Source organism: Bombus terrestris, chromosome 11 (assembly GCF_910591885.1).
Source record: "Bombus terrestris chromosome 11, iyBomTerr1.2, whole genome shotgun sequence".
NCBI classification, from domain to species: domain Eukaryota; kingdom Metazoa; phylum Arthropoda; class Insecta; order Hymenoptera; family Apidae; genus Bombus; species Bombus terrestris.
The window spans coordinates 11,633,693-11,661,175 of NC_063279.1; the positions used below are offsets into that span (position 1 = coordinate 11,633,693).

A 27,483-nucleotide genomic window follows, 5' to 3' on the forward strand; every position below is an offset into this window, starting at 1 on the left:
ATCCACAACGTTGAATGAGAAATTGATAGTCATATGGTACAAGATAAGGGACATATACATTTTCAATTGATTAAATCAATTTAATTCCTTTTATTTGTATATTACTTTTTCGAACGCACAAATATTAAAAATCATACAATATACTCACTGCGTAAAAAGAATGCAAAATTTGAAAATATTAATCACATTTCTACCTGAAAATTTTCAAGGAAATTGGTTTTTGACTTTTTTAACTACCACACAAAAAAATTTGAAGGGTTTTTTCCAAAAAATCTAGGAAGGGTTGAGAATAATAGTCATACTGGCACGTCGTTAGTATAAAGATAAGAAAGTGATCGTTCTAAAACTTCTATACGAAATCTAAATTTTTCAGCATTTTTAATTTTTTTCACTTAAGGTTCGCAGCGAAAAAATCTAAAAGAAGTTTTCAACATACATGATCGTGTCTATAATGATGTAGAATTTTTGTATATTGTTAAATAGGGAAAATAAGATTAAAACGGATAATTCAAATTCATTCTGTAACTATTACCATTTTGGTCGAGGTAAAAGGTTGAAAATTGTTTTACGATGTTTTCGTTTGGTAAGCTTACCTTTTGGTACGGTACAGCAAAACCGGTTCATGCACACTTTCGAGCTCCTTATCTTGCTACATCCTTTACGTAAATAAATTATTGACATTGAAAACATTTTATTCAGTCAGTAAGAAGCATTCTACATGATGATGATGATGATGATGATGATGATAATGATAATATAATAATAATCAGAATAATCATAATAATTATAATAATATTAATTTATAATAATTCATTCGTAATAACCATTTGTAATATACAGGTAAATCTCTCTCTCTCTCTCCCGTACGCGCTCACTTTCGCTCTCTCACATATACTGAATTGTCTTAGTACATAAATTATAGAAAATTCATCAATAAATGAAACATTACATTCTTCAGACTATGAATTAGTCAATAAATCATTTTATACTCATTTTTGCTGCAAAGATATTTTGTTTCTCCTTTTTTTAGTTTGTTATTCGGCAGCGTTGTTGGATTTGAAGGACTACTTTAAACTCCCTGCCCGCAGTAACGTTTACATACTTTGTGCTTCCTTTGTACATTGCTAAAAAATTCATACCTGCTATGCAGGTCAAAGATAACAAACTCTAAATACTTCTCTTCATAAGGCATAATATGTTCCATTATATTTCACAACAAAATTACCGTATCAGTAAATGTGTAAATGAACAATAACACAACAATGTAAACGCAACTGACGCAGTTCTATTATTGTAAATCCATATTTCTATTGATTTGAGGTAGTGTATTCAATGTAACCCTATTACTTTGCTGCTATATGTTGTGTGTGGATATGTGTCTCATATGAATATTTTTCACACCCATACACTTTTACTATAAGTCCAAAATATGTAAAACATATTAAGAAAATTTATCTTTAACAAACAGATGTAATCATAAATCTTTTAACTGAAATTTCTTCTCTACTTATTGCAAACAGCATGATATTTTTCAATGAGCATTTATAAACAGTTCAGAATGTAGAAATGAAGAATATACACTATGTATATATGTATATATATAAATATACACACACACACGCACACACACGAGTATAGTATTTAGTATTTTGGACTTACAGTTATTTCAGTTGTAAGTGTGCTTCAAAAATTATCATCTATGTATAAAGTATGAGAAAACTAAATGTCGGGCAAATTTTGAAACCGATTGTAATTTTTCATTAATTATTTTGTGCATGCCATACATTACACAGGCATGAGATTTTGTAAGTATACCTTGACATCATTAATCAAAATCTTCCCGCTATTCAGTATTCCAACTTCATTACCAAATACGACAAGGCTGCTGACATTAGGCTTGCTAGCACTTGTAAATAATGCCCAGCAATTGTGCTATTCTGTTAGTTTCTTTAACTATTATTTGATGAATAATTTATCACATTTTAATCGTCTTCACAGATTGAAAAAGAGAGGGCATATGTAACATCATGCATTACCAAGTTGGCTCAATCTATGAACACTTTTGTAAAAAATATAACATCTATGGATGGTTGAGCCCTTGGTTAGCATATAGCGAATTAGTACTTTTGAAGGTAATGCGGATCACTTCTGCAGGAACGACTACTGGATACAAATATCCATGTTATGATCTGCATTAAATGTATTTACCATCATCCTTCCTTTATCTTAAAAGGAAACATTTGGGTTTAAAAAGATACCCAAAGTTATATCTAATATTTAAAAAATGGAACCTATTTAAGCACAAGATATGGATGCTCTTTACAATTTGATTGTACAAATTCTTTATTCTATTGCAGAAGTGATTTTCGCTCTAGTCTTCGTATATTAGTTTTTCTTTCAATATCACACATACCCCCTCTCTAAGAAACTAAATACAGTAAACTTAAGTAGAAATCGAGAAATTGACAATATTAATTTTGAATTTTGACACATTCGTGTTATCCTTATATTACTTTTAATATAAGTTTAACAACTTAACCAAATCAATCTAAAGTTAAAACAATAAATACAATGCATAAACACATTGTAAAAAATTAAACTTAACATAAAATATGACTCACATCAAGATATAATAGCCTCAACAGTTTACCAGGGGAAAACACAAACGAAACATACATATAATAGTAAAACTATTTACTACACTACTCTAAAATAGCGAGAAAATCCTAAGACACGCGATATCGCACGATGAACAATATTTAGAAGTTGCAGAATATTTGCAATTTCTAAAATCATTTTCCTTATTAAACTTGAATTTTCTAATTTTTGCATTGAATGTCTTGTGATTTTTACGCTTCTGTAACAATTAATTCAATATCATCCCTCCTGCTATGTTACTGGTTTCCTCATCTATAGCTGGAGAATATCTCAAAATAAAGCAGAAAATTTTTCTGCTTTCAACTTGTACGTTTAACTTGCAATTTTAGATCTTGGAGCCGAAATCCATTATTTGATTAATTGTGTCACGATTACACGTAATTTTCTTTTATAAGTTAAGCTCGTATGTACCTTGACATTATTCTTCATGTACTTAATATCGTCAGAATATCGTTTCTTGTGACTTATGGAACATTTCAACTCCACAGATAAAAATTGATTTTAGACAACAATTAAAGATTAAAATCATTATTAACTATAATTATTAATTACACGACCATTAGTATGTCTTATGTAGTAATAAATTACCATCGTGCTATTTTATTTCACCGTTGACGATTGTTGTTTTTATTACTAGTTGTTTATGAGTTATTTAGCTTAACTTATTAACGAGTATTAATGGCATCTGCATTTGTCAAGAAGAATTGAAGTAAATTTGCATTTTACCTTAATTATTAATGCTGTACGAAATTCAGCTTTTTCAAATTTTTATAAACTCGATTTAGTGATGCCGTTTTTTCTTGAAACCTATAAGAAAATACAAATTGTATTGTAAATAAAATACTTCAGTACGACATAAGCATATTTACTAAATTTAAATTTTTATATTAATTTTAAATTTAAATAACTAAATTGAAATATTTACTCTTTTTAGCTTTGCTTTTTTTCTGAGCTTTTCTCTTTTTAGCAGATACAGAAGATGATTCCCCGAAAGTTGTAATTTCTTCTCCAAGTGTACCAAGAGTTGTTATTTGGCGACGTCTGTGTTTTTCTTGTTTAGTAACAGGTAAGCGTGTCATATAATTTTCTTCATATTCTATCTTCCGTTTATTTTCTCGACCTAGACTAGCTTGTTTTTCCCCTAAACCGTGTTTATCTTCAATGGGCGCATCTAAATATTCTTCTTTTAACTCTCTTAAAACAGCACCTGATACTGCACGCCTACGAGCTCTTTCTCCTGATTTGCGAATTTTTTCAGCAACTGTCTCATCTCCATCTGCAAATGAAAAATACGAAATATTTAATGTATTATAATTTTTTACCTTAAAATATTACAGCTGTTACACTGTGCAAATATACATTTATAAATACTGACCATAATGTACTGCAGCAAGTTTTGGTGGTACATAAATATTAGATTTTCTTGCCTGTGTTGGTTTAAAACCATCTACTTTACCATCTTGATCACTATCAGATTCTTCATCATTACTATCAAATGCATCTGGATTCGCTTTAAAATTAGTTGGATCATCACTGTTAATAGTACCAGTTACTGCAGTCTTAACAAGTTTATCTATTTGATATTTTAGTTTGTGATCTATTGGTCGGATTTTTTCTAGGACAGTTCTTATTTCAATTAAGCGATCGATTGATGGATCTCCTTCTATACGTTCTCCTGAACATTTTCTCAAAACTACATAAGTCAAATTAATCAGATAAGAAAGTAACATATGATATTTCATTTCTAGGAAACTAAGACCCTTGTCCGTAGAAATTTCCCCATTTTTGACACGGACTAACATATTGTCTACAAGTTGATTAACTTGTAGAACATTAGCATTCATCTCCCCAAGCAAGCGAAAAGCCTGTGGGAGATCTCTTTGTTCCATTTCATCAATTGCCTGCAAACAGAATATTTCATTATTAAAATAACATATACAATTTAGATAGACATATTATATACGTAAAAAAAAATTATGTACCCTCATTATTGTCATATTTTGTTTAAAAAAGAAAAAATTTTTATAAATAAACAATTCACAATAGGATATTCATTCATAAAATGTTAAATTTTTATTTCACATGAATTCAAATATCCTTTAAGGACATCACTTAAAATTTCTACATAGTCTTTCACCGTATTTGACACAAGTTCAATATACAAAAATCGTTATGTATTCTATTTATTTCAATATTAATCACATTTTATTTAAAAAATGAAATACGCGCTAAATTCTGTTCGTAAAACTGAAGCGTAACCAATGTTTTTATATAAGTTTCACCCGAAAATTTGTAGAAAGGCTTAATTTTAAGAAAAATGTCGGACCCGTGAATGCACGGGAAAAAAGCGCAATAATCTGCTGCCATCTTTCCTATTTACTAATGGATGACAACGGAAAAAAAAACAATCAAAAATTTCCAATAGACCTGATAGAAAAATGCATTGATTTAGACAAACTGCATGGAAATTTATCAATGTAATATACTTAAAAGTTTCTACTCACCTGTACCATTGTTCTGAAATAAAAATTAACCGAACAGATGCATATCTAAATAACGTAACTTGTAATTAAACGAGTCCCCACGTGGGACGATATTTTCCTTTTCGGGGGTATATTTTTTCGCTCGGAAAAGCTTGATCAAAACACCTTCTATTATGTAGTATAAATGTTTTCATTTTCTATTAAAATTAAACTTTTATCAACTTATAAATAATCATTTTTATATATTAAGAATTTATAATATAGAAATGAAATAGATTAAATTGTTTATTAAGTAATATTTTACATTTATAAAAGATTCACTTCCTTTTCATTTGCAAGGATAAAAAATTGCGGGAATTTTAAGAGTAAACACACTAATTAACACTTTCTATATAATAATTAACATGCTAGATATCGTATTGAACATTAGGTATATTATTTCTCACAACTAAATTAGTCATAAATCAGAATAGCGTAAAATAAAATGATTTAAATAAAAAAATATCTAAAATAAATATTGTTTTCAATACGAGCAGTAAAAGCTAGATAGAGGAAAATAGAATTGTCGCACAGGAAAATCATTTTGTTTTTATTCATCTCTTGTATTTTTTCTAAATTTTATCAAATATAAGTAGCCGCTTATGAAAATTATGAAGTTCCTCTTGTTTTAACAATTCTATTGGTAAATGTTACTGTTACTATTTACTATGTATTGATAAATGTGGTAGTATAAAAAATAACATGTGTATATGACCGTGCGTGCACGTGTAACTGAAAATAAACCTGCTAGGGAATTTTATAAAGAATCATGCTTGTATTATTTTACCAACAAATGTTTCGAAACAAACTTCATGTTGAAGTAAATTTCATTTTTGACGTGAACGCAGTAGGAACTCTACGAGTAGCGATTAAGAATAACGTAAGAGGTACGGCGTGGCGCGCCTTTAACAAAAACAATATTAAAGAATGGTAAGTATTTTTCGTTTATTATTTTCGTGTGTTTAAAAGTTATTAAGATTGAATACCACAAAATAAAAGTATTTATTGAATTGATGTGGCGGTTCTTTTCAGTATAGTATTTTCTGTCTTCATAGTATTCGTAAAGTACAATGCCATTAGTCTGTCAGAAACTTAATTACGTTTTATCACAATTACTCAAAAAATGTTTTAAGGATTAGTGTCATTAAGTTTCGTAATTGATTGAAATTGGTAAGACGTATCTCTGGTAGAAGATAATGTGAGCATATCCACATTTGTATTTATAAATAAATCATATTTCAATTTATCCTATTGGACATATAGTCGTTTTTAAAAATATCAATTATTTAATTAAGATATAGTAAAACATGTACCACATAAATTATGCTTCTGTTAACAGGGAAGATTAAAACAAGGCAGTGCAATATTTGTAATAATATCATTATTAATTGAAACAAATGGTTTCTATGTGCCTGGTGTTGCCCCTGTGGAATTTAAAAAGGGACAAAAAATTGATGTTAAAGCAGTGAAAATGACCAGCACTCATACACAATTACCATATGAATATTATTCTGTTCCATTTTGTATACCAAAAAATGGAACTTTTATTTACAAATCAGAGAATTTAGGAGAAGTATTACGTGGTGACAGGTAAGATTTTCTAACTATCACTATATTCTGAAAAAGTAATTTGATTCATTGTTACATAGAATTGTAAATACACCATATGAGGTATTAATGGCAGACGATATAAGCTGTAGATTATTATGTCATGGACCATCTAATCTTATGACATGGAATGAAGAAGAGTCGCAACGTGTTATAGAACGCATTCAACATGATTATACTGTGCATTTGTAAGCATATATTTGCATTATAATTTATATTAATATATAGTTACAGTAATTTTTATCTGTTCTTAGGTTAATTGATAATTTACCAGCAGCAACAAAAAAGGTTCATAAAGATACAAATAACGTAATCGTATATCATGGATATCGTTTGGGTGGTATCATGAATGACCAATATTACATTAATAATTATCTTAAACTAAAATTAAGTTACCATAGATATGGAGAGTTAGTATAAAAAGCATCAGTTGATATGTAAATGATATTTCAAACTATAATTATTTTTTTGCTTTTCATAGAAATGAATTTAGAGTAGTTGGATTTGAAGTAGAAGCTCGTTCAGTTGATGTAAGCCAACTAAAGTTTGATGGAAATACTTGTATAGTGCCCACACATCCTCAGGCAAATCCTCAATTTGTTAGTCCCAAAGGAACCAAGCTTCTGTTCTTATATTCTGTGGAGTGGAGACAATCTGATGTGAGTTGGGCAAGTAGATGGGATATATATTTGGGAATGAGTGATGTTGAAATTCATTGGTTTTCAATCACCAATTCACTGGTTGTAGTCTCTTTCCTTTCTGGTAAATATACATCATACTCTATACTTTTAAGTCCTTTGATTGCTTTGAAGTTTATATACAAAGTCTTGAATAAAATTATGTAGGGATCTTAACTATGATCATGATTCGAACACTAAGGAGAGATATTGCACGTTATAATGCTGGTGAAAGTGACAGTTTAGCAGGTTTAGATGAAGCAATTGAAGAAACTGGATGGAAACTTGTTCATGGAGATGTATTTCGACCACCACCAAATCCTCGATTATTTGCCGCTGTGATAGGCAGTGGAATTCAAATATTTTTTATGGCTTTAATCACAATATGTAAGGTTCTATATTGTTGTATGAAAGAATACCATACATTACTAAATATTTTTATACTACTTCTCTTATATACCTTTAGTTTTTGCTATGTTGGGAATGCTTTCTCCTGCCAGTAGAGGTGCACTTGGAACCTGTGCAATATTTCTTTATGTGTCTTCTGGTGTAATTGCTGGATATTTTTCTGCACGACTTTATAAAACAATGCGTGGTCGAAAATGGAGAAGGACAGCATTACTAGTAAGGACAAAATGGGTTAATATAAGATATAAAGATAATATAAAATTTACTATATTACTATATAATTTATTACAGACGGCAACACTGTATCCTGGAATAGTGTTTACTACCTGTTTCTTTTTAAATTTCTTTATATGGGGAAAGCATAGTTCTGGTGCAGTACCATTTACAACAATGTTAGCATTATTATGTTTATGGTTTTGTATATCACTTCCTCTTGTATACCTTGGATATTTCTTCGGATATCGAAAACAACCTTTCACACATCCCGTTAGAACAAATCAAATCCCCAGACAAGTTCCTGATCAGTTATGGTACATGAACCCAATACTCTGGTAAGTTTAAAGAATTTATTAATATGTTAAGAAATAATAATAATAATATGTTAAGAAATATGTATATACATATATATGTATATCAATTTCATTATATTGCAAACAAAATGTTTATTATAATTATTACAGTACGCTAATGGCTGGAATTCTTCCGTTTGGCGCTGTTTTTATAGAATTATTTTTCATTCTAACAGCGTTATGGGAAAATCAATTTTATTATCTTTTCGGATTCCTCTTCCTCGTTTTCTGTATACTTGTCATTTCTTGTTCTCAAATATCCATAGTTATGGTCTATTTCCAGTTATGTGGAGAAGTGAGTAATAAACAATTATTTTCAATTGTGTTTATAGCATATATACTTATGTTATTTTATTCGTTATTAGGATTACCGATGGTGGTGGAGAAGCTTTATTGTTAGTGGAGGATCAGCTATATATGTCCTAGCCTACTCAATTTTTTATTTTATGACAAAATTAGAAATAACAGAACTAATTCCAACACTTTTATATTTTGGTTACACTGCATTAATGGTATTAACGTTTTGGTTATTAACAGGTACAATAGGTTTCTTTGCTGCTTATGCATTTATTCGTAAAATATATGCTGCTGTAAAAATAGACTAGTCAAATTAATCATTGGTGAAATCAATGATTAAAGAAGGTAACACATTTCCAATGTTACAAAACATATTTAATTACTTTAAATTAAATGTTATGTATTAAATTAAATGTAATGTATGAAACCAAAATAGTACAATAGTTTCATTTTCGTTAGATTAATCTAATTTGATTAAAAAGATGAGTAGTACATTTACCAAATAATATTCTTAAATATTATAAAATTATTTTGTTTATAACGAAAAATATGTAAAACTTACAAATGAACAGAAAAAAGTTTTGATTAAAGGTCGTGATGTATAATTTAGTTCATTGCATTATTAATACATAATTTTCTTTTTTTATCGTTTATTACATATCTCAAATAAATATTTCGTTATTATTAAAGTACTTATAATTTATAAAACAGAGTACTGCTCACATTCAGCGAAGAATACATACATTCATATAAAGAAAATGCATAGACTATATTAATATTACTTCCTTTTAACATAAAATTAAAAAATATATAAAAATATTAATAAATGTAATATTAATTATAGTCAATGCTAAATACAAAAATAATATTAGTTCACAATTATTATATTTTTTATTGCAATAAAATAACAAGTTTGCAAGTTATATCTGTAGACATTTGTTACTAGACATGTATGCATCGAATGCATATAATGTAACATTAAGGATGTAAAATTATGTCACTTACATTTGGATAACCTGGGATGTATATTTCTCCGTAATGTCATGTCATATAAAATGTTTATTAATTGTACGTAACAATTCACTTTTGGACTAATTATGAAGATCTATATTTTTAATTATTCAAGTATTATTCAAGTATGTTTAGTAAATCAGTAATGCTACGGTGTTTTATATATGAGATCTTTGATATTGGCTGATTAAATATATAAGACAGATATAAGTTTTGTACATGTTGCAATGATTATATTTGCGATTTTTAATATTCTTATAGTGTGTTATATGTATTTATACACATTTTCCTTTCCAATAGAGTAGTTTGATAAAATAATGAAAAGAAGATTGGAGTATGTAAAGCGAAATAGTATTCAATAATTTAATGCAGTTGAGATGTGTTATTGATCTGATTAATATAATAATGAGAATAAATAATATAAATATTTTATACTTAGAATAGTGTAAATAATATGTAACTAATATTTTTATCTTATATATATGAAGGTACACATAAAAATATGAATACTTTGAGCCTTATATTTTTATGTTTTAGTTTGTTTATAATTATTATTTATAATCTATTTACTGCACTTTTTAAAATTAATACTAATAAATAGAAACATGTCTTTATGAAACTTTAATGAAACTTTAAAAGATAATGTCGATTTTGTTTCAATCTACATTTTATGATAAAATATATAAATATACACACTATACTGATAACATAAATTTTGATCTCTGTAGATTCCACAGGCATGTAACATTTTGATACAGAATAATTATTGGGGGTAAATACACCCTGAAATATGAATATTACTTTAAGTATGTATATGGTAATAAAATTATGAAGTTATATTAAATAGTTTTTTCAAATGTGTAGAACTTACTAGTAAAAGTGAAGGATTATCCTTATTACGCCAACTGAAAGATGGTATTGTAAATTCTAATATATCTTTTCTATGTATTCTTCTACAACCATGATGAGTGTGACCATTAATGATTAGTCTTGGATTCAATATATCTAAAAGCTGTAAGTTAATTTTCTATAATCTATCTATAAATTCTATAAATTCTATAAAATTAAAAATCTATAAATTCAATTTTATTGCAATAATCCTTGCAAAATATTTCATGTACTTGCTCAGATGCTTCCTTTGATAAACATTCCCATCGTTCCCTAAATTTGATATCTTTTATTTCATCTGGTGCTTGATCAGGTTCATTGCAAATTTCATCAGATTCACGATACATTGGATAATGCTATAATTATAATTCAAATATTACGTTATCGCTTTTATTTTAAGAAACATTTACTGACCTGTAAAATAATTGGTCTGCTGTATCTCGAAATTGCATTATCTTTGTTACAACTACTTCCCATATCTTTAGCACATTTTAAATGTGCTGAAAAATATTTTTATTTATACATAAGTTTTAATTCTCATAATTATTCACTTCTCTAACAAAAAGTAATCTTACTGGAAATTTTATTTAATGCAATTTCTGTTGGACGACACAAAAAGCACCCATCTCCTTCCAATGCCATACTATTAATTAGGACAAAGTGATTCCCTCTAATACTAACTCTTTTCACACTTGGTGACTTCAAACCATTTACGAATCGTTGATTTAAGTATGGTGTAATAGCTAAAGAAATATTTTTTTGCCAAAAATATCATATTCATTTTATAGTTATAAAAACTATTCATAGTTTAAAAAAAAATATTTTACAATACCATAATGAAATCCAATATCATGATTTCCAGCAACAACATAAAGATGAGTGTGTTTAGGTACTGAAAACAATGAATGAAATCTTTGTATGTATTGGTCAAATTCTGCTGAACTACTCCACTGTCCTTCATCAAATAAATCACCTGTCGTAATTATGATATATTTATTATTTCAATTTATCTTCAATATATTATATCATTAATATAATTTTGTTGCATACCTAATATAAAAATTATGTCTGGTTTATGAAGAGTAACCATAGTTTGGAATGCTCTATACATTTGCCATTCTCTAGATAAAGAAAATATTGATTTCAATAGGGAGAAATTACGTTCAAAGATGTATAAAATATTTACTACTTGTTTATTGTCATATAATAAAATCAAACCTTTTTAATTTATCAAACCAATGTCCATTTTTTGAGCCCAATAAATGAGTATCTGCTATAAACATTGCATGTACCGGAGTTTCTTCTGGTGTGGATTCAGTAATTGTTGTATCAGTTTTATGTGGTTCCAAAACTGGCCATGCACACTGTTGTGTTAAATACAACATATGAAATTTTTAATCTTTATAATCATTTTGTTATTTGTACGACTTACCTGAATAAGCACAAGGTAATATAGTAAATATTCACAAAAAATAAACACACATGCTAAAGCTATGACAGCTTCAGTTAAATATTTCTTATATGAAAATGTTCTGGTATCTAACATTTTGTAGATTTGGAAATACTTTAAAGATATGATTTACAAATCACTGTAAATGCAGTTGTGAATAGATAAATATTATACATCAAATAGTTTTTTTATTTCAAGTGAACATTGAACATTCTTTTCACTGTTTACATCATATATTTAGCATAATAAATATATTCTGTTTCAAATGTTGAAATGTTCTTAAGAAGTAATGTCTTTTTATGCCACACGATATTCGAATTCACAAATTCCCTTACCATTTTTACGTGACTTACAAAATTATCAATTTAATAGATAAATAAAATTACAATACTAATCATGTTTGGAATTAAAACTACGTGTGACTATCATAGTAATATTTTCTTTTTTTCTACAAGTAATCAACTAATTCAAATCAAATCAACTAAAGTAGAAAAACATTTGTATATCGCAGTTCATAACTGTGATAGTATTTATTTGTAATAATACTTCGAGGATGTAATTGTCTGCAGTGCTACAAACAAGATCTTGATTGTAGTGGTGCAATAAAATAGCCAACTGTTGAATAGCATAATATGATAAAACTATGTACTTGTTAATTAATAAATACTGAAATACAGGCAAGTATAGGAATTAAGTTCATAGGAACAATATTCACTAATATTAAATGATACAAATAATAAATGTATACATATACAGATACATTGTTTTGATAATCAATTTTCTTATTAGTATCAAGTAACATGTACAAGTTTTAATGATATATAAAATATTTGCACAAGAATATTCAAAATTCAAATTTTAATATTTAATGTTAAGTATTAATAGCAAATGTTATTTTTCTGTAATAAGTACATTACGAAAGTATACACTTATGATACTATATTATGTGATACATATGACACATAAAAGAATAGACATCATACATTTTGTATTCTGAAAATATCAATTGTAATATTAAATTATATTTTTCATATTCAAAAACAATTTTAATCATTTTTTTGTCTTATTAATTATTTTTATATATATCAGGATACAGTAAGTTGAGGTCAAAGTCCTTGAAGAGTATAGTAAATACAGTAGGTTAGATTAATATCCACATTTACACGCATGCGTAGTTACCGGCGTTTCTACTTTCGCACAGTGATTCCATGTGCAGACTTAAAACTATCTTTTGGGGCGTGTGCATGTAATTTTGTAAAAATATGTCACAATATAGATTATTAGGTGCTATTGCGAGTTTTTCGCATATTAACAAAAATGTTGTAGTACGAACAGGTAATTATAAATAAGAAAACAAGAGTTATATTTTTATATAATCGTATTTATGAACCTTTGCTCCCAAGTAAACTTATCGTAATCTACATGTCACATAAGGTTCAAAATATATGAAATATTCAAATTCGTAATAAATACAAAGGAAACATTTATTTATGATTAAGTTAAAGGTTGAAAAATAGATAAAACTTCAAAATGAATATTTATAAAATGGCAAATATTGAATTAGATGTGACTGCTGGAAGTGGAAGCTTTAGAATTTATATTTGATCATAAATTTTATTTTTAGCATTATACAAATCAATAAGAGCAATGAGTACCCAAGTAAATACAAAACATTTGAGATACAAAGTTGTAGATAATGTAGCAGTTCTTACTTTAGATTCTCCAGGAGTTAAGGTATATAATAAATACACACATCTAACATATAATTATATTATTTGTCATTAATATATTGATATATTGTTTGATTAATAGTTTGAAAATAATAGCAGAGAAGATTAATAAAAATAATAAGCATTTTATATAATATAGGTAAACACCTTAAATCGAGAAATAATGGATGAAATTGTGGATGTTCTAAAAACTGTACAACATAATTCTGCTGTAAATTCAGTAGTTCTTATAAGTGGAAAACCAGGATGTTTTATTGCTGGTGCTGATATTACTATGATACAACGTTTTAAGACTTCAGAAGATGGTTATAAAATATCTTCTGATGGTCAAAAAGTTTTAGAGGCAATAGAAAAAAGCCAAAAGCCAGTTGTAGCTGCAATCCAAGGCAGTTGTTTAGGAGGAGGTCTTGAGGTATATGATTCAATATGTTTATATACTATTATATTACAATATCTATGGTTTTAATCATACACACTTTTATTTAATTTACATAGGTAGCCATGGCGTGTCATTATCGACTTGCTGTAAATGATCAAAAAACTAATTTAGGTTTACCAGAAGTAATGTTAGGTCTTTTGCCTGGTGCAGGTGGTACACAAAGATTATCTCAATTAACTTCACTTTTTAATGCTCTAGATATGACTCTTACTGGCAAAAATCTTAAAGCAATTAAAGCTAAGCAAGTTGGACTTGTAGATATTTTAGTAAACCGTCTTGGTCCTGGTATTGGAACACCAGAAGAAAAGTAAGAGTTGTTAATTTCATATGCATTTGTATGAAATAAATAAAATTTGTATCTCCATTATATAAAAAAAAAAAAATTGTATCTCATTGAAATATTTGCAGTACTATGAGATATTTAGAAGAAACTGCTATTAGAGCTGCAAAAGATCTTGCAAATGGAACATTAAAAATTGATCGAAGCCCTAAAACATTGATGGATAAAGTTATGAATTTTGCTTTATCCTATGAGTTTGTAAAAAATCAAGTATTTACCAGAGCAAAAAATGAAGTAATGAGAAAGACTGGGGGATTGTATCCTGCACCTCTTAAAATCTTAGATGTAATACGAACTGGTATGGATAAGGGACAAAAAGCTGGTTATGAAGCAGAGGCAAAAGCCTTTGGTGAACTAGCAGTTACACCTCAGTGTAGGGGTCTTACAAGTTTATTCTTTGGACAAACAGCATGTAAAAAAAATCGTTTTGGGGCACCCAAAAGTGCTGTTAAGTATGGATATTTTGATATGCGTTACATTGATATTTATATAAAAATAACTAATTCTTTTATAGAACACTAATCTCATATATGTATTTCAGAAAAATTGCCGTTGTTGGTGCTGGTCTTATGGGAGCAGGTATTGTTCAAGTAAGCATAGATAAAGGTTTTAATGTAATTATGAAAGATACAAATGAGGCGGGTTTATACCGTGGTCTTAATCAAGTACAAAAAGGATTGGATACTGCAGTGAAACGAAAGAAGTATTCCAAGTTAGTTTTTAGCTTTTCATTAAAAATGTAACACACTCGTACGCGTTTAAAGAGCCGTTGATTTCCGAATTTTGTTCTAATTTTAAAAATTAATTTTTAGCGTTCAAAAAGATAAATATCTTTCTCAACTTGATTCCACATTAGCCTATAATTCATTTAAAAATGCAGATATTGTAATTGAAGCTGTATTTGAAGATATTGCGATTAAACATAAAGTTATAAAAGAAATTGAGGCAAATACTCCAGATTATTGTGTACTCGCAACAAATACATCAGCAATTCCTATTACTGAAATAGCTGCTGGTAGTAGCCGTCCAGATAAGGTATGTATTATATATTATTTCTCTAATCTGATGTAACAGAGAAATGTATTTATAGGTGATTGGAATGCATTACTTTTCTCCAGTAGATAAAATGCAATTGTTAGAAATAATAACACATAAAGGTACGTCCGCTGAAACTATTAAAACTGCAGTTGATGTAGGTTTAAAACAAGGAAAAACAGTTATTACTGTTGGGGATGGTCCTGGATTTTATACAACAAGAATTCTGTCTGCTATGTTATCTGAAGCTATTAGATTAATGCAGGTAATACTTTTTTTTTCATAGTTTATACTATATAGTATAAGAAAACTGAAAAATGTAATGCTCAATATACAAACAGGAAGGTGTGGATCCTATAGATCTAGATAGTATGTGTAAAAAGTTCGGCTTTCCTGTTGGAGCAGCTACTTTATCAGATGAAGTCGGCATCGATGTTGGCGCTCATATAAGTGCGCATCTTGTAAAGGCACTAGGTGAACGTTTTAGAGGTGGAGATGTAAATATACTCAGTGACATGGTTCAAGCTGGTTTTCTAGGTACTCAGTTTTTTATTTGTTTTATATACTTTATTCTTTTTATAGATGTATTTAGTGAAATATATGTCATTTTTAGGAAGAAAGTCCGGCAAGGGAATATATATATATGAATCTAATGTTAAGAACAGAAATATGAACCTTGCGGCATTAGACATTTTGAAGAAATACAAACTTGAACCAAAAGGAAGTACATCCGTCGAAGATCGTCAGTTAAGAATGGTGTCTCGATTTGTTAATGAAGCAGTACTTTGTTTAGAAGAAAATATTTTGGCTAATCCGGTAATACAAAATTTCGAACACATTAGTAAATCATTAAATTATATTGTGTTTATTAAACATAAATATTTTTACAGTTGGAGGGTGATATAGGCGCTGTTTTTGGATTAGGATTCCCTCCATTCACTGGTGGGCCTTTCCGTTGGATAGATTTTTACGGTGCTGATAAATTAGTACAAAAAATGGAAGAATTTCAAAGCCACTATGGTGACGCATTTAAGCCATGCCAAATGCTACGTGATATGGCATCTGATCGAAGCAAAAAGTTTTATAAATGAAAAATTTAATAGATTTGTAAGAGAAGTGTTTATATAATGCTAAAGCTTTAAAACTACACTTGAAATTAAAAAAATTTTATATTTGCCTAAAAACTACTATAATATTTAGGAGTACTATATTTTTTGATAAATATATATGTTGAGATGGTTCTAGTGATTAATTTTAAACTTCCTTAAACTATCAATCCAAACTAGTTATGTATCTAGTATAAGATTTTTATACTTTATAACAAGAATATTTTCATAATATGTAACAATAATGTTTATTTTTGCAGTATGTAATACGAACAAAATGTACATATGCGCTTTATTTTGAAACGCAAAATATACTCTTTTTACTGTTTATAAAATTGTGCAATGTAATTTATTAAAGGAAATTTTAATAACAAGTTTTGAATATAAAAATTTTCTACTTATTTTCCTTTACAAAGGTAGCGCCAGTAAAGGTTGTGAGTGTGCATTATATGTTAAACAGTTTAATAATGAATGACTGATAAATGTGTACTTACGAATAAATTTATCGCTTAATTACCATTTTTTATTTCCTTCCAATTATGAAAGATGTAGAAGCGGAATTCTTGTTCTTGATGCAATGTTTGGAAGATATTGCACTTTCAGATACATTCTTATTTATGAGTAAAAAAAATTGAATCTGCATTCATTATATAAACATTTAGGATAAATTTAACCTCAGCAAACTAAACAAATTTCTAATATATGGATAATATAAAAATATAGATTTTTATTTTATTTCTAGTATAATTGTAATATAATTATAATTTCACAAAAGCACAACGAATGTAGTAATGCATTTAGATTTGAGACCCTATACCAAAAAAAATAAATTTAATGAAAGTAATTATTTTTTACTATTTACATATATCATACATTTTCTTGATTGAAAAAAGGAACTTCAAGAATACAAAAATATAATTTATTATGTAACAACATTGTCCCTTTTGTAATAAAATTACTAAAATAATAAGTCTATAAATTTTGATATATAAATAATTCTTTATTATTATTAGATTACTATTTCAATAAAGTTAACAAATGAAGAAATATAAAAATGGGAACACGTGTTACGCTTTTAATAACAAAAGGAAATTTTAATAAAAACGAGCAAGGGTAATCAAGAGGACATTTTACGTCATCTACCGGTCCCACACCTGTTTGTGACATTTACAATATTAAAAGAACTCAAGTCCTTGGCTGATGCAAGAAACCACAACGTTTCGTGAGAAGCCATTAATGAGGATCATGTCTTTAAATTGACCTGTATAACTTAGTTCGCGCTAGTTTGCCAAGAATATAAACAAAAGCTAAAAAAATTTGTTACGATTCTTTTCTTGAATATTTCTTTAGTCGCGTACATTGTTAAGGATTATTTTAATGATAACATTTTAATGATAAAAGAAAGCGCTAATAAAATATAAATATATATCATTACTAACAATATGCAAAGAAAGAAAATTAATCCACACATCAATATATATCCGCATAAATTTTTGGTCAAGTAATACTGAACTGAAGCTATTACATATATTGCAGTAATTTCGTTCAGAGCCTATTCAATGGTATTGGAAAAATTTAGTTTTATAATACAGAAATCACTAAGCGCAGAAATATTCGAAAGTGTATTTATATTTGCTAGAAAACACGTATTTTGGGCAATACAGTTTTCCCACAAATACGTACAATTGATAAAAAATCTTATCTCAATCGATGACCTTGCGAATTATGTTTGACGCTACGTGATTTTTTTACGCGTATAAAGAATGTGATAATGCTTACAATGAAACTTTTCTACTTTCTCTGCGTGGATTATATTTTTTATTAATAATATACATAAAAAATAATATGAGTATAATAAAAATAGTATGTATAATACACATAATAAAGTGTGTATATACTCATACAGTAAACTCATATATAAGGCACATTCGTATATTATATTATTGAAAAACAGAAATACTTGTGTTTTATTTGTACATTAAAAACTGTATAAAATTTATGTACTGTTAGAAAATCAATTTTTTCATGTGATCTTAGTATTTGAAAAAGTATCGGCTAATTTAAATTTGAATGCAACCTTAGTGAATTTTAACTAACGAGGATAATATCCTACACACGCATTCGAACACAACCTAGCTTTCTGTATGATGCGTGATGGAAAGTTTTCACTTTGATATGATTTGCTGAATGCGTTGCTGTATGTATATCCTAATATTCTAACATTCTATGTAATTTATATTTCATACTTAAGAGGTATTCTTAATCAAAATATAATTGAAATGTATTTATATTTTTCAGATTAAAAGTTGAATGGACGAATTCACATAATACCTATAAATAATGGTCGAATATTTAAACAACTAATAATATCACATTCTATTACTTCATTTATTTAAAATTCAATGTGAACACAGTTGCTAACGATTAAGTTTTATGATATGTTCGAAATTTAAAAATAACTAAGGGCTCGAAATAGTGTATAATAATTAATGATTATTAGTCATGTCCTATTACGGCATGTAGTGCAAACACAACAGATACTGCACTAGCAATTTTTTCTCTTTCATTAGTCATCTTGATCTATGATCTTTTATTTATATATATTGATCTTACTTTTTTATGAAGTTGAAAAGTTAAAGAATTACTATCAAGTTTTTGCTTATTAATGTTGTATTGCATTATGTTAATTTATAAAAAATATAACAAGGATTATTTTTGTCAAAATTAGTAATTATATTTAATTAAGTAATTTATAAAACACTCTACTTACTAAAGTTGATCAAGCGAGAATCTTTAATTATAAGAATTACATAAAATTGATCAAGACACTTTTGTAAATCGATAACGTATATAGTTAGATGCCTGAGGATACAGGAAGGACAGTGTAAGGTGTACTAAGTTTTATGTATATTAACGATACTTTTATATGAAAGTATATAAGTTGTTTAATTAATTTCTGCTTCTGTAGAAAAAATTTTAAAACTTATTTTTATACATAATATTAAAGTCTTACTTCGTCTAGTATATCACTTAACTGGACGAGTTATATGTATATACATATATACACATAGATAGATATGACCTTAATTAATATACATATATGTATAACTAGTTGAAGATAATGAAAATAGCATAATCCTTAACACTTTTGCATAGCCGTTATGTATACAACTGATAAAAACTGTCTTTGCATTTTTAAATAAATATTTTTTCTCGGTCAACGCGCTTATGCATCACAGATCACAGTCACACTTAGGTACTTGGTTCACGGACGGCAAAGAAAGCCTCATTTTATGACTTATCATCACTCCTCGTGCCTTCAAGTTCTTTCCTTTTAAGTACGCTTTTATTAATTCAATTTACACGATCACACTGTGGCACACATCGGAAAAGACATATAGGAGCGTATTCGTATTCTTGCAATTTTCACACTTCAAAGTCGACATGTTCCCCATCAATTTTATTGTTTGATTGTGGAGTTAGGAAAATCTTCTCGGGATAAATTTTTTCGCAGAGAATATCTATTGTTATCGTAAAATATTGTCTTTGATTATCCATCAAAAGACAATCTTAATATTCTCATGATGTTGGAATGCTTAATTCTGCGATAATTAAAGCTCGATTCACTGCTTTAAATACAGGTTTAAATATTAAGTGATACCAGGTCACTGTTCTCGTATTTTTCAAGCTGTTAATTGCGGTGCAATTATTTGTTGAGTCGATTGTGTTATACGTGGTGCTATAACCGGAAGTAGGCTTACTCGTAAAGGTGTGGATGTCATTTGCGTGACAGAAGGTTGAGCGCCGGAGACACTCGCGGATGAAGACCTATCTCTGGTATGCCGTTTAACGTGTTTTGCCAGATGGTCGCTTCTCATAAATCTTCTCTGACAAACAGTACAGACAAATTTCTTTTCTCCAGTATGCGTTCGCTTATGCCGTGAAAGTTCGTCGCTTCTTGAAAATCGTCTGCTACAGTCTTCGTAGGGACATGAGAATGGTCGTTCACCTGTATGGGTTCGTGTATGGGCTTTCAAATGAGATGACTTAAAATAATTCTTGCCACAACCTGGATGTTCACATTCGTAAACACGACGTCGTGCAGTTGACTCTGGTGCAGTTACACTTGATGCTGTTGTAGTCGTAGGCGCAGTTACTAATAAAAGAGGAGCTCGTGGAAGAACCAAAGGCGATCCTAAAAGTCCGGTTACCATAATCGGCGCAGGTTTTGGTGCTAGAGGATGTAATTTTGGTTGTACAGTCTCGCGATCCGTATTTTTATTATTTACAATAATCTCTTCTTTCCGCAAACTCATTTTGAATTTGAGACTCTTCAGTATATTCTCCGGCTCCGTTGTACTTTGCCGCGTAGTCGATTCGGACTGTGAACTGGAGATATGCTGTGGATCATGTGGAACTGATTGTGAGCATATCGTGGTAATCTTTGGTATCAAGTTGGCAGGACTGTAGGTACCATCTCGATTGGCACGCATTATCACCGAAACACGGGCTGGTTCTGGACTTGGCGGTGGCGTACCGTCTAAGAGTAACTGTTTAAAAAAATACAAATTTGTAACAATTCATTCTTCTCTTTAGATAATTAGATTAACAAAAATTTGTTAGATAGATCGAAAAAAATATTGTATTTATATTTTCTATGTTATTATGTAGAAAAAATTAAAAAGAAGTGAAAATATAACAAGCTCAGGCTTTTTATCATTCGTTTAAGAGACATCTATATATTTTGGAAAATACGGATTCAAATGTTACTTTGCAACAACTACCATCAGAAGGTATAAACCATTTGCTCGAAGGATAAGCATCAAAAATGGTGTACGAGTGAACGCACGCAATGTGTACGCAATAAATGGGGTCATCTTGCAAAACAACTCTATAAAGCATGCGCGCATGCGTCTATGTACATTGGAGTGGTCTGTCGATCGGGTAGAAAAAATCAAAAAAAGGTAGTTTTGCAATGAAGATGCATACTGAGAAGGCTATTAGTATCGATAACATAATACTCACTTTTGCCAATTCACATTGTTCCACGCATCGCCTTTTTCGGAAAGGTTCATCTTCTTCCGAATCAGAAGGTTGTGGAGTTGGAGGTAAACCAGGCCGTGCATTTCCGTCATCGTTTCTCTTCACGTTTATATCAGCAGCCTTCGTTTTCTGTAGAAGTTTATCTCCCAAAAGTGCTGCAACGCTGAACGAAGACTGAATCGTTGGTTCAATCTGGAAAGAAAAGATAATTTTTTAATTAAGCATTAAATAATGAATTCAATTATAAGAACCACATCAGAGAAATATAAACTAGAAGGACTATAAACAGAAAATCTACAAAATCTTTAAAAAATGTACGAAGCAAAAAGAAATACGAGAGAAAAAAAAATTAATAGAAATGATATGAAATAAGAATAGAAATGAAGACATATTGTGATGTAAAATGAATTACGTGAAACAGGGCTAGGTTGCAGTTTCCAGCTGCATTCATATTTCGCGGGCAGCTAGTCTGTCTACAGTGGCGGTACTTTTAATTCAACGTTCACTTACGTGTTTGAATTGGGGTGAGGCCGGTGGTGAAAGAGGTGTTTGATTAGCATCCATTTTTTAGAGAAAATATGGCGTGAGTATGTTTTACGTTAAAGAGGCTCGCCCGTTGATGAGAAAACGCGGTCTCACGTATACCGTATTTCGAGCGAAAAAAGGTTAAGGGACGTAACCGTTGAACGTCTGGTAATGCAATGAAGCTTTCTCAGGTCGGTTGGCTCGACACGCCGTGCTAGTTGTGTGTGTGATCATGCGGCGCGCTTCACTCGGACCAATGGCGTGGAGGGGCTCGCCGTAGTTGACCAATCAGCGGAGTACTATCAGCCGACGACCGCGTGATCACCAGCGTGCTGTTCACGTGCTCGCGGTCTGACTGAGGCCGTGATCATGACGTCAGTCTGCGTGGCGCGCTCGGTCGATACGTCATGGTATCGCTGCGCTCACCAAGCGTCATGCAACTTCAACCCTCCTACACCTCCTTTCGAAGTTATCTAACTCGCTCTTTCTATCTCTTCGCCTTTTCTCTTCCTGCGACTCTTCGTCGATGTAGTCTGGCCGCGACCGAACGTTCGCAAGCCACGGCGAGCCTCCGAATTGCCTTTTCGCCACACTTACTTCCCCCCTCCCCCCTTTGCGCCGTTGTAACGTGAGAGTTTCTAAGCTCGCTGCATAAATATTTCCTTCTTATAAACAACCGCGTATGACGCTTCGATGATTTCATTTTTAATAACTTTTCCGTATCCGGTTACCATTTTTGACCTTCTCGAAGATGTTTTGTTGTTAACAGATAAACGAGGAAAAATATATTACGATTCTAGGAATGTCGTTTTCACCGTTCAGCATCCTTGTCATGTCACTCTCCCTCAACGTATCTAAAGTCTGCAGCAATGCATCTGTAGCCGCTCTGACATTTATTGGTTTATTGCATCTGGATTTCTCTCAACTTATTCTTCGAGCATTTTTTGTGTTTTTAAGGAACAATATACGTATGTATATATACGCGTAATATATGGAGAGGGTTGAAGAGAGCAGGTAACTGAAAAATCTAGGAAAGCGAAGTCGTCGGGAGGTCGGATTTTAACGAGGAAGCATTCTGATGCAGTCTGCCGTTAAATATATCGGTCGCCTACTTTGCGACTGGTTAATTCGAATTCAGCTCGGGCGGGTGCTGGTCTTTGACTCTTCTTTCCCTTCTCCTCTTCCATCATTCTCTTTATCCCGTTGTATTTTTCTGCAGCGTCTTCTTTGCCGAACAAATTGGTCGGCTGGTTGATTGATTGTCTGCATCGGCAGAAATTCGTAGCCGTATTTATTTAAAGCCGGATCGTTTAAAGACAGCTCATATAGGGAAAATGGAATAATTTTATCGTTCGCTGAATGTTATATTTAGCGAATATTCTTTTGTTCTTCTTTTTCATGTTTCGAATGCAAACATAGTAGAATTCGCCTTGAAGACCGTATATAGCACTATGCTGTATAATCGGTGCCATTCATAGATACAAGAAATTGCATTTTTAGCTTTTTACATAGAATGGTTGCATCGAAGAAAACTTCTGTCCTTTGATAAATCTGTTACTATGAACGCGTAGTGATTTTCCACGACGTCTCTCTTGGAAATGCGGAAATCTCTGTAAACTGAGACGATGTTCATATTGTGGCCCACATATCGCGGTTGCGCACTAAAACAAAATGGGGTCGTAAGAAGATAACAAATAGTTAACTTACAAACAACAACTTGACAACTGATGTTTATTGCGCGTCATTAATCTATTATATTGTATTTGGCTCCTTTCTACTTTTGAAATCCACGTGTCACAAGAGTCATTATATTCTGTCTTTAAATATATACCTTCTTCTTGCTCTTTTAGATTTTTTATGACTTTTAAATTTCGTCTCATAGAAAATCGTAATATAGGCTAATTAGATTATGAACATACAAAATATCTATCTATTATCATCTTTAATATAATTCATATAACATGACCTACTGAGACGCAAAGGAGGTTTAAACGTAGATTATTAATTTATTTCAATTATAATGTGACCATATTTTACTTTGGCAAAGTAATGGTGTCGAATCCTGATCATCTATCATGTTTACGAAATGAAATTGACGAAATGAAATAAAAAGAAATCGAAAGATTTCGAAATTACGATATTCTTTTTAAAACTTAACGCGTGAGTATTTTTCCTTCATTTAATAAATGAACAAGCTTGGGTTACGAGTTCCTTAACGCAATTCTTTAAGAGGCTTTACGAATTAACGTCGTCTTAGTGGAATTCTTGAGATCCAAATTATCCTGTGTTCGAACTCGAAGCCATTGAAAGAAACAATCTATGTACGTCATAATCGGCTTTGAAAATAGAGTTCCCGTAGCGGATTATCATTTAATCGTATTGGGTGTAAGATGCACATAATTGCGTATTTTTGTTAATGCATATTCAATGCATATTGCAATGATTCATTAAGAAGAGAATGACCTGCTGCATCGACTAGACGTCGAAACGAGCAATATCGTTGGACGAATTCTTAGATTTTTGTCGGTTCGAAACAGGTGAAGGCGTAGAATCGTGAATCAGTTCCATGTGACCAAGTTCTATGTGACTTTCTACGTATATCCATTGGTTCCTTATCGCTATTTTTTGAACAAGCTTCTTATCACGCAGCGAGCAATCGCATGGAATATTACTATGTAAATTCTTTTCCCTTAGTGTTCTTGTGTCTTTAGTAAATTTGATTTTATCATTTGATATCTTCACTGTTCTCTGTGCATTATCGTTCTCGACTGCGCTCTATATTGGTAAAACGATTAGAACACTCGATAGTCCCGCTCTATGCTTATTTACGTCGCCGTGAATAACCGACAACGGTTTCCATGAACGATCGGAAAATACGCGGTAAGATTAGAAGAATAACGAAGTGTAAATCACTTTAATTGTTTCTTTCATAACGAAAGTCTTTATCAAAAAATTTAGTTAGTATTTCATCATTCTCTTATCGGATGTCCGTATAGTGAACCGAACTATAAATGTTATTCGTCGCTCTTAATAATTTTACAGTCTTTAATTAACTTATATCGATTCTCGTGAGCAGCCACGCGTCCCGTCGATTTGACGAATGGCTACCAATGTTTACGATAGACAACAACGGAATCATTCGACGAACTCGTGATCGATGATCGTGTGTGCGTTTTCTGTTCATGCTTTATCGCCAGCTTCGTGTTAACTCTGCAAAAGTATCGCTGACATTGTTTTTAAAATAAATATCTAAGTCAGTAAGAGAACGTGACAGAGAAGCATCCGGTATGATTAACCGAAAGTTCGTAAAAATCGGGTCCTCAAGCGTAAAGTGTATCTTATATCGAACGAATTTCGTTCAAAACATTCGACCTGTATCTCCTCTATCTTACTTTCCCCGTAGAGGGCCTCAAGGCCGACCGTACGACCTTCCCCGATCTTCGTATTATATAGCGTGTCGTATTGTTTCGCAATTTTAATTAATAACATGACTAAAGTGATTGAACGTTGCACGTTACGTGCATTTTAAACGTACACCGAACAAAGGAGGAAAGCACGTACAAAAATAACCACAGTGTTTAGTATGTGTCAAGAAAGACGCCAAAAAGAAATAATGCAAAGCTTAAGTAGGAAACTGTAAGTTAAAGATACAAGGTTCGTGTTTGAAATATTAAATTTCAAAAGTTTTTTTTATTCGAAATCTTAATCTTAAATATCAAATAGAAATTCAATTTTTATATCGCTACTGTAGTATCACAGATTACTGTGACACGGATTATATGAAGGATTATAGTAACGACACAATAACATTGGTATACAATTTATTCGATATGTATGAAATCTATCTATGAGTATACAAAATTAAAATTTTTATCAAGCAATAAAATTGCACTATCAGACTTAATTGTTTTGTGACTGTTTTGTAACACGTAGTAAGGAGAAGTTGGTAAACTCGAGAATGTTTTCATAGAATCTCGATGTTTATCTATATACGAGTTATCAAGGTTTGAGATTCTTTGCTTGAAAATATGGAGGTAATGCTTTTCTTCGGTTTGCGTCAACACGAAGGCTCGCCTGCGGACATGCGCATCCGTCGATTGAGTTCACTTAAGGGCGTGCTATTTCATCAGTGTTTTTGTTGCAGCAGTACTGTATGCTAAATTATTGAATAATTATTACTCGATACGATTACAGAACTATATTATGCTCGTATAGTTAGAATTACGCATTGATTATAAATATGCATTTACTTTTGCGTCTGTCTTGCTGCGATGGTTCCTTCCTGTAACTATTTTTGTTTTTTAAATTTCCTGCGTTCGCCATTAGCCTTGCGGCGTCTTTTCCTTTGTCCGACCTTCAGACAGCACTTCGACAGAATTACAACTACATATCTCATCGTTTATACGTTACATTTGTAGTTTGTTGCTGTACAAATGCAATTGTTGACAATTTCGTCGTCCTATTCTTGGCGATGCCTCTGACTTAACCTTCTAATTCTTTCTTCTCTGTTCCTCGAAATCTTCCGTATTCGTTACAGTCGAAGTATAGAACTCCGTATTATGTTTAGATTGCGAATACTAATGCGATCTCATACTTTTATAAATATAAGTAAGGAAATATTATAGGTACGTTTGACCAATAGATGTTTACATCTCTAAATTTTCCATAAATGCATAAAAATCCGCGATTTATGTAAGTATGTTCGTATAGCGTACAGTGTCTATTACTGCGTTCGGTTTGTTTTTTGCTTTATGTTATCCACGGGTTTGAAAGCATGGGGCGTGTCTGTTAAACAGGTCATAGCCCTTCATGGAAAGTAACGCGTACTCACAGCGACTCGTGGCCAAAAGTATGTTCGATAGAGGACAGTGTTCGTATTGTTGGCGGAGATGTGTTTGATATATCGCAAAGTTCGATTGCGAATGCATTTGGTACATCGTCTGAGTTCAGTCTCGTTGTACGACCGAAAATAGCACGTATCTTTCTTTCTCAGTAATAGAAGTGGGAATAATTGGTCTTTGACTTGTTTACATTCGAAGAAACGGTGCCACGTAAAAATTGGATCGGATTGAGGATACGTACTTCTCATCCACGGCCGAACAAGCAAATAAATATGGACGATAAAAATGCCTTGAGTGGAAGTTTCAACCTTGGGAAATAAGCATCGACGATGATAT

The 27,483-nt window shown here is 30.7% G+C and overlaps 5 protein-coding genes and 2 long non-coding RNA genes across 9 annotated transcripts; 3 read left to right on the forward strand and 4 right to left on the reverse strand.

Annotated features, from left to right (window-relative positions):
- Positions 1-667: 667 nt before the first annotated feature.
- Positions 668-5,303, reverse strand: LOC100643374 (neuroguidin-A). 2 transcript variants are annotated; one of them, XM_003398852.4, is made up of 4 exons: positions 5,163-5,303; positions 4,034-4,559; positions 3,584-3,934; positions 668-3,465 (listed from the first exon to the last, which is right to left on the reverse strand). In XM_003398852.4, the coding sequence occupies exons 1-4, from the start codon at positions 5,169-5,171 to the stop codon at positions 3,440-3,442; spliced, it is 912 nt and encodes a 303-aa protein (XP_003398900.1). In that variant the 5' UTR covers positions 5,172-5,303; the 3' UTR covers positions 668-3,439. The 2 variants fall into 2 exon arrangements, with proteins under 2 accessions (XP_003398900.1, XP_048265877.1); XM_048409920.1 differs by lacking the exon at positions 5,163-5,303 and adding an exon at positions 4,641-5,029.
- A 672-nt stretch (positions 5,304-5,975) lies between these two features.
- On the forward strand, positions 5,976-11,613 carry LOC100643250 (transmembrane 9 superfamily member 4). Its single transcript, XM_003398851.3, has 10 exons — positions 5,976-6,110; positions 6,520-6,770; positions 6,830-6,976; positions 7,043-7,198; positions 7,270-7,550; positions 7,634-7,852; positions 7,932-8,089; positions 8,165-8,424; positions 8,554-8,737; positions 8,808-11,613. Exons 1-10 carry the CDS (start codon positions 6,108-6,110, stop codon positions 9,045-9,047), a joined length of 1,899 nt encoding a protein of 632 aa, XP_003398899.1. The 5' UTR covers positions 5,976-6,107; the 3' UTR covers positions 9,048-11,613.
- On the reverse strand, positions 10,357-12,641 carry LOC100643006 (metallophosphoesterase 1). Its single transcript, XM_003398849.4, has 9 exons — positions 12,071-12,641; positions 11,857-12,002; positions 11,689-11,759; positions 11,471-11,611; positions 11,214-11,381; positions 11,053-11,138; positions 10,872-10,994; positions 10,622-10,762; positions 10,357-10,533 (listed from the first exon to the last, which is right to left on the reverse strand). The coding sequence occupies exons 1-9, from the start codon at positions 12,182-12,184 to the stop codon at positions 10,372-10,374; spliced, it is 1,152 nt and encodes a 383-aa protein (XP_003398897.1). The 5' UTR covers positions 12,185-12,641; the 3' UTR covers positions 10,357-10,371.
- Positions 12,642-17,112, forward strand: LOC100642892 (trifunctional enzyme subunit alpha, mitochondrial). 2 transcript variants are annotated; one of them, XM_020865418.2, is made up of 11 exons: positions 12,642-12,765; positions 13,713-13,822; positions 13,958-14,230; positions 14,314-14,564; positions 14,666-15,049; positions 15,139-15,309; positions 15,410-15,632; positions 15,688-15,897; positions 15,974-16,169; positions 16,246-16,448; positions 16,523-17,112. In XM_020865418.2, exons 2-11 carry the CDS (start codon positions 13,736-13,738, stop codon positions 16,721-16,723), a joined length of 2,199 nt encoding a protein of 732 aa, XP_020721077.1. In that variant the 5' UTR covers positions 12,642-12,765; positions 13,713-13,735; the 3' UTR covers positions 16,724-17,112. The 2 variants fall into 2 exon arrangements, with proteins under 2 accessions (XP_020721077.1, XP_003398896.1); XM_003398848.4 differs by lacking the exon at positions 12,642-12,765 and adding an exon at positions 13,222-13,423.
- A 1,553-nt stretch (positions 17,113-18,665) lies between these two features.
- LOC105666239 lies at positions 18,666-19,462 on the forward strand. The gene is made up of 2 exons (XR_001099130.3): positions 18,666-18,935; positions 19,037-19,462. It is a non-coding gene; the product is annotated as an uncharacterized LOC105666239 (long non-coding RNA).
- A 203-nt stretch (positions 19,463-19,665) lies between these two features.
- LOC100642767 (Krueppel-like factor 10) lies at positions 19,666-22,524 on the reverse strand. Its single transcript, XM_003398847.3, has 3 exons — positions 22,292-22,524; positions 21,764-21,973; positions 19,666-21,288 (listed from the first exon to the last, which is right to left on the reverse strand). The coding sequence occupies exons 1-3, from the start codon at positions 22,343-22,345 to the stop codon at positions 20,422-20,424; spliced, it is 1,131 nt and encodes a 376-aa protein (XP_003398895.1). The 5' UTR covers positions 22,346-22,524; the 3' UTR covers positions 19,666-20,421.
- Positions 22,525-26,110: 3,586 nt separating this feature from the next.
- On the reverse strand, positions 26,111-27,111 carry LOC125385909. Its single transcript, XR_007225667.1, has 2 exons — positions 26,557-27,111; positions 26,111-26,462 (listed from the first exon to the last, which is right to left on the reverse strand). It is a non-coding gene; the product is annotated as an uncharacterized LOC125385909 (long non-coding RNA).
- Between the last annotated feature and the right edge of the window lie 372 nt (positions 27,112-27,483).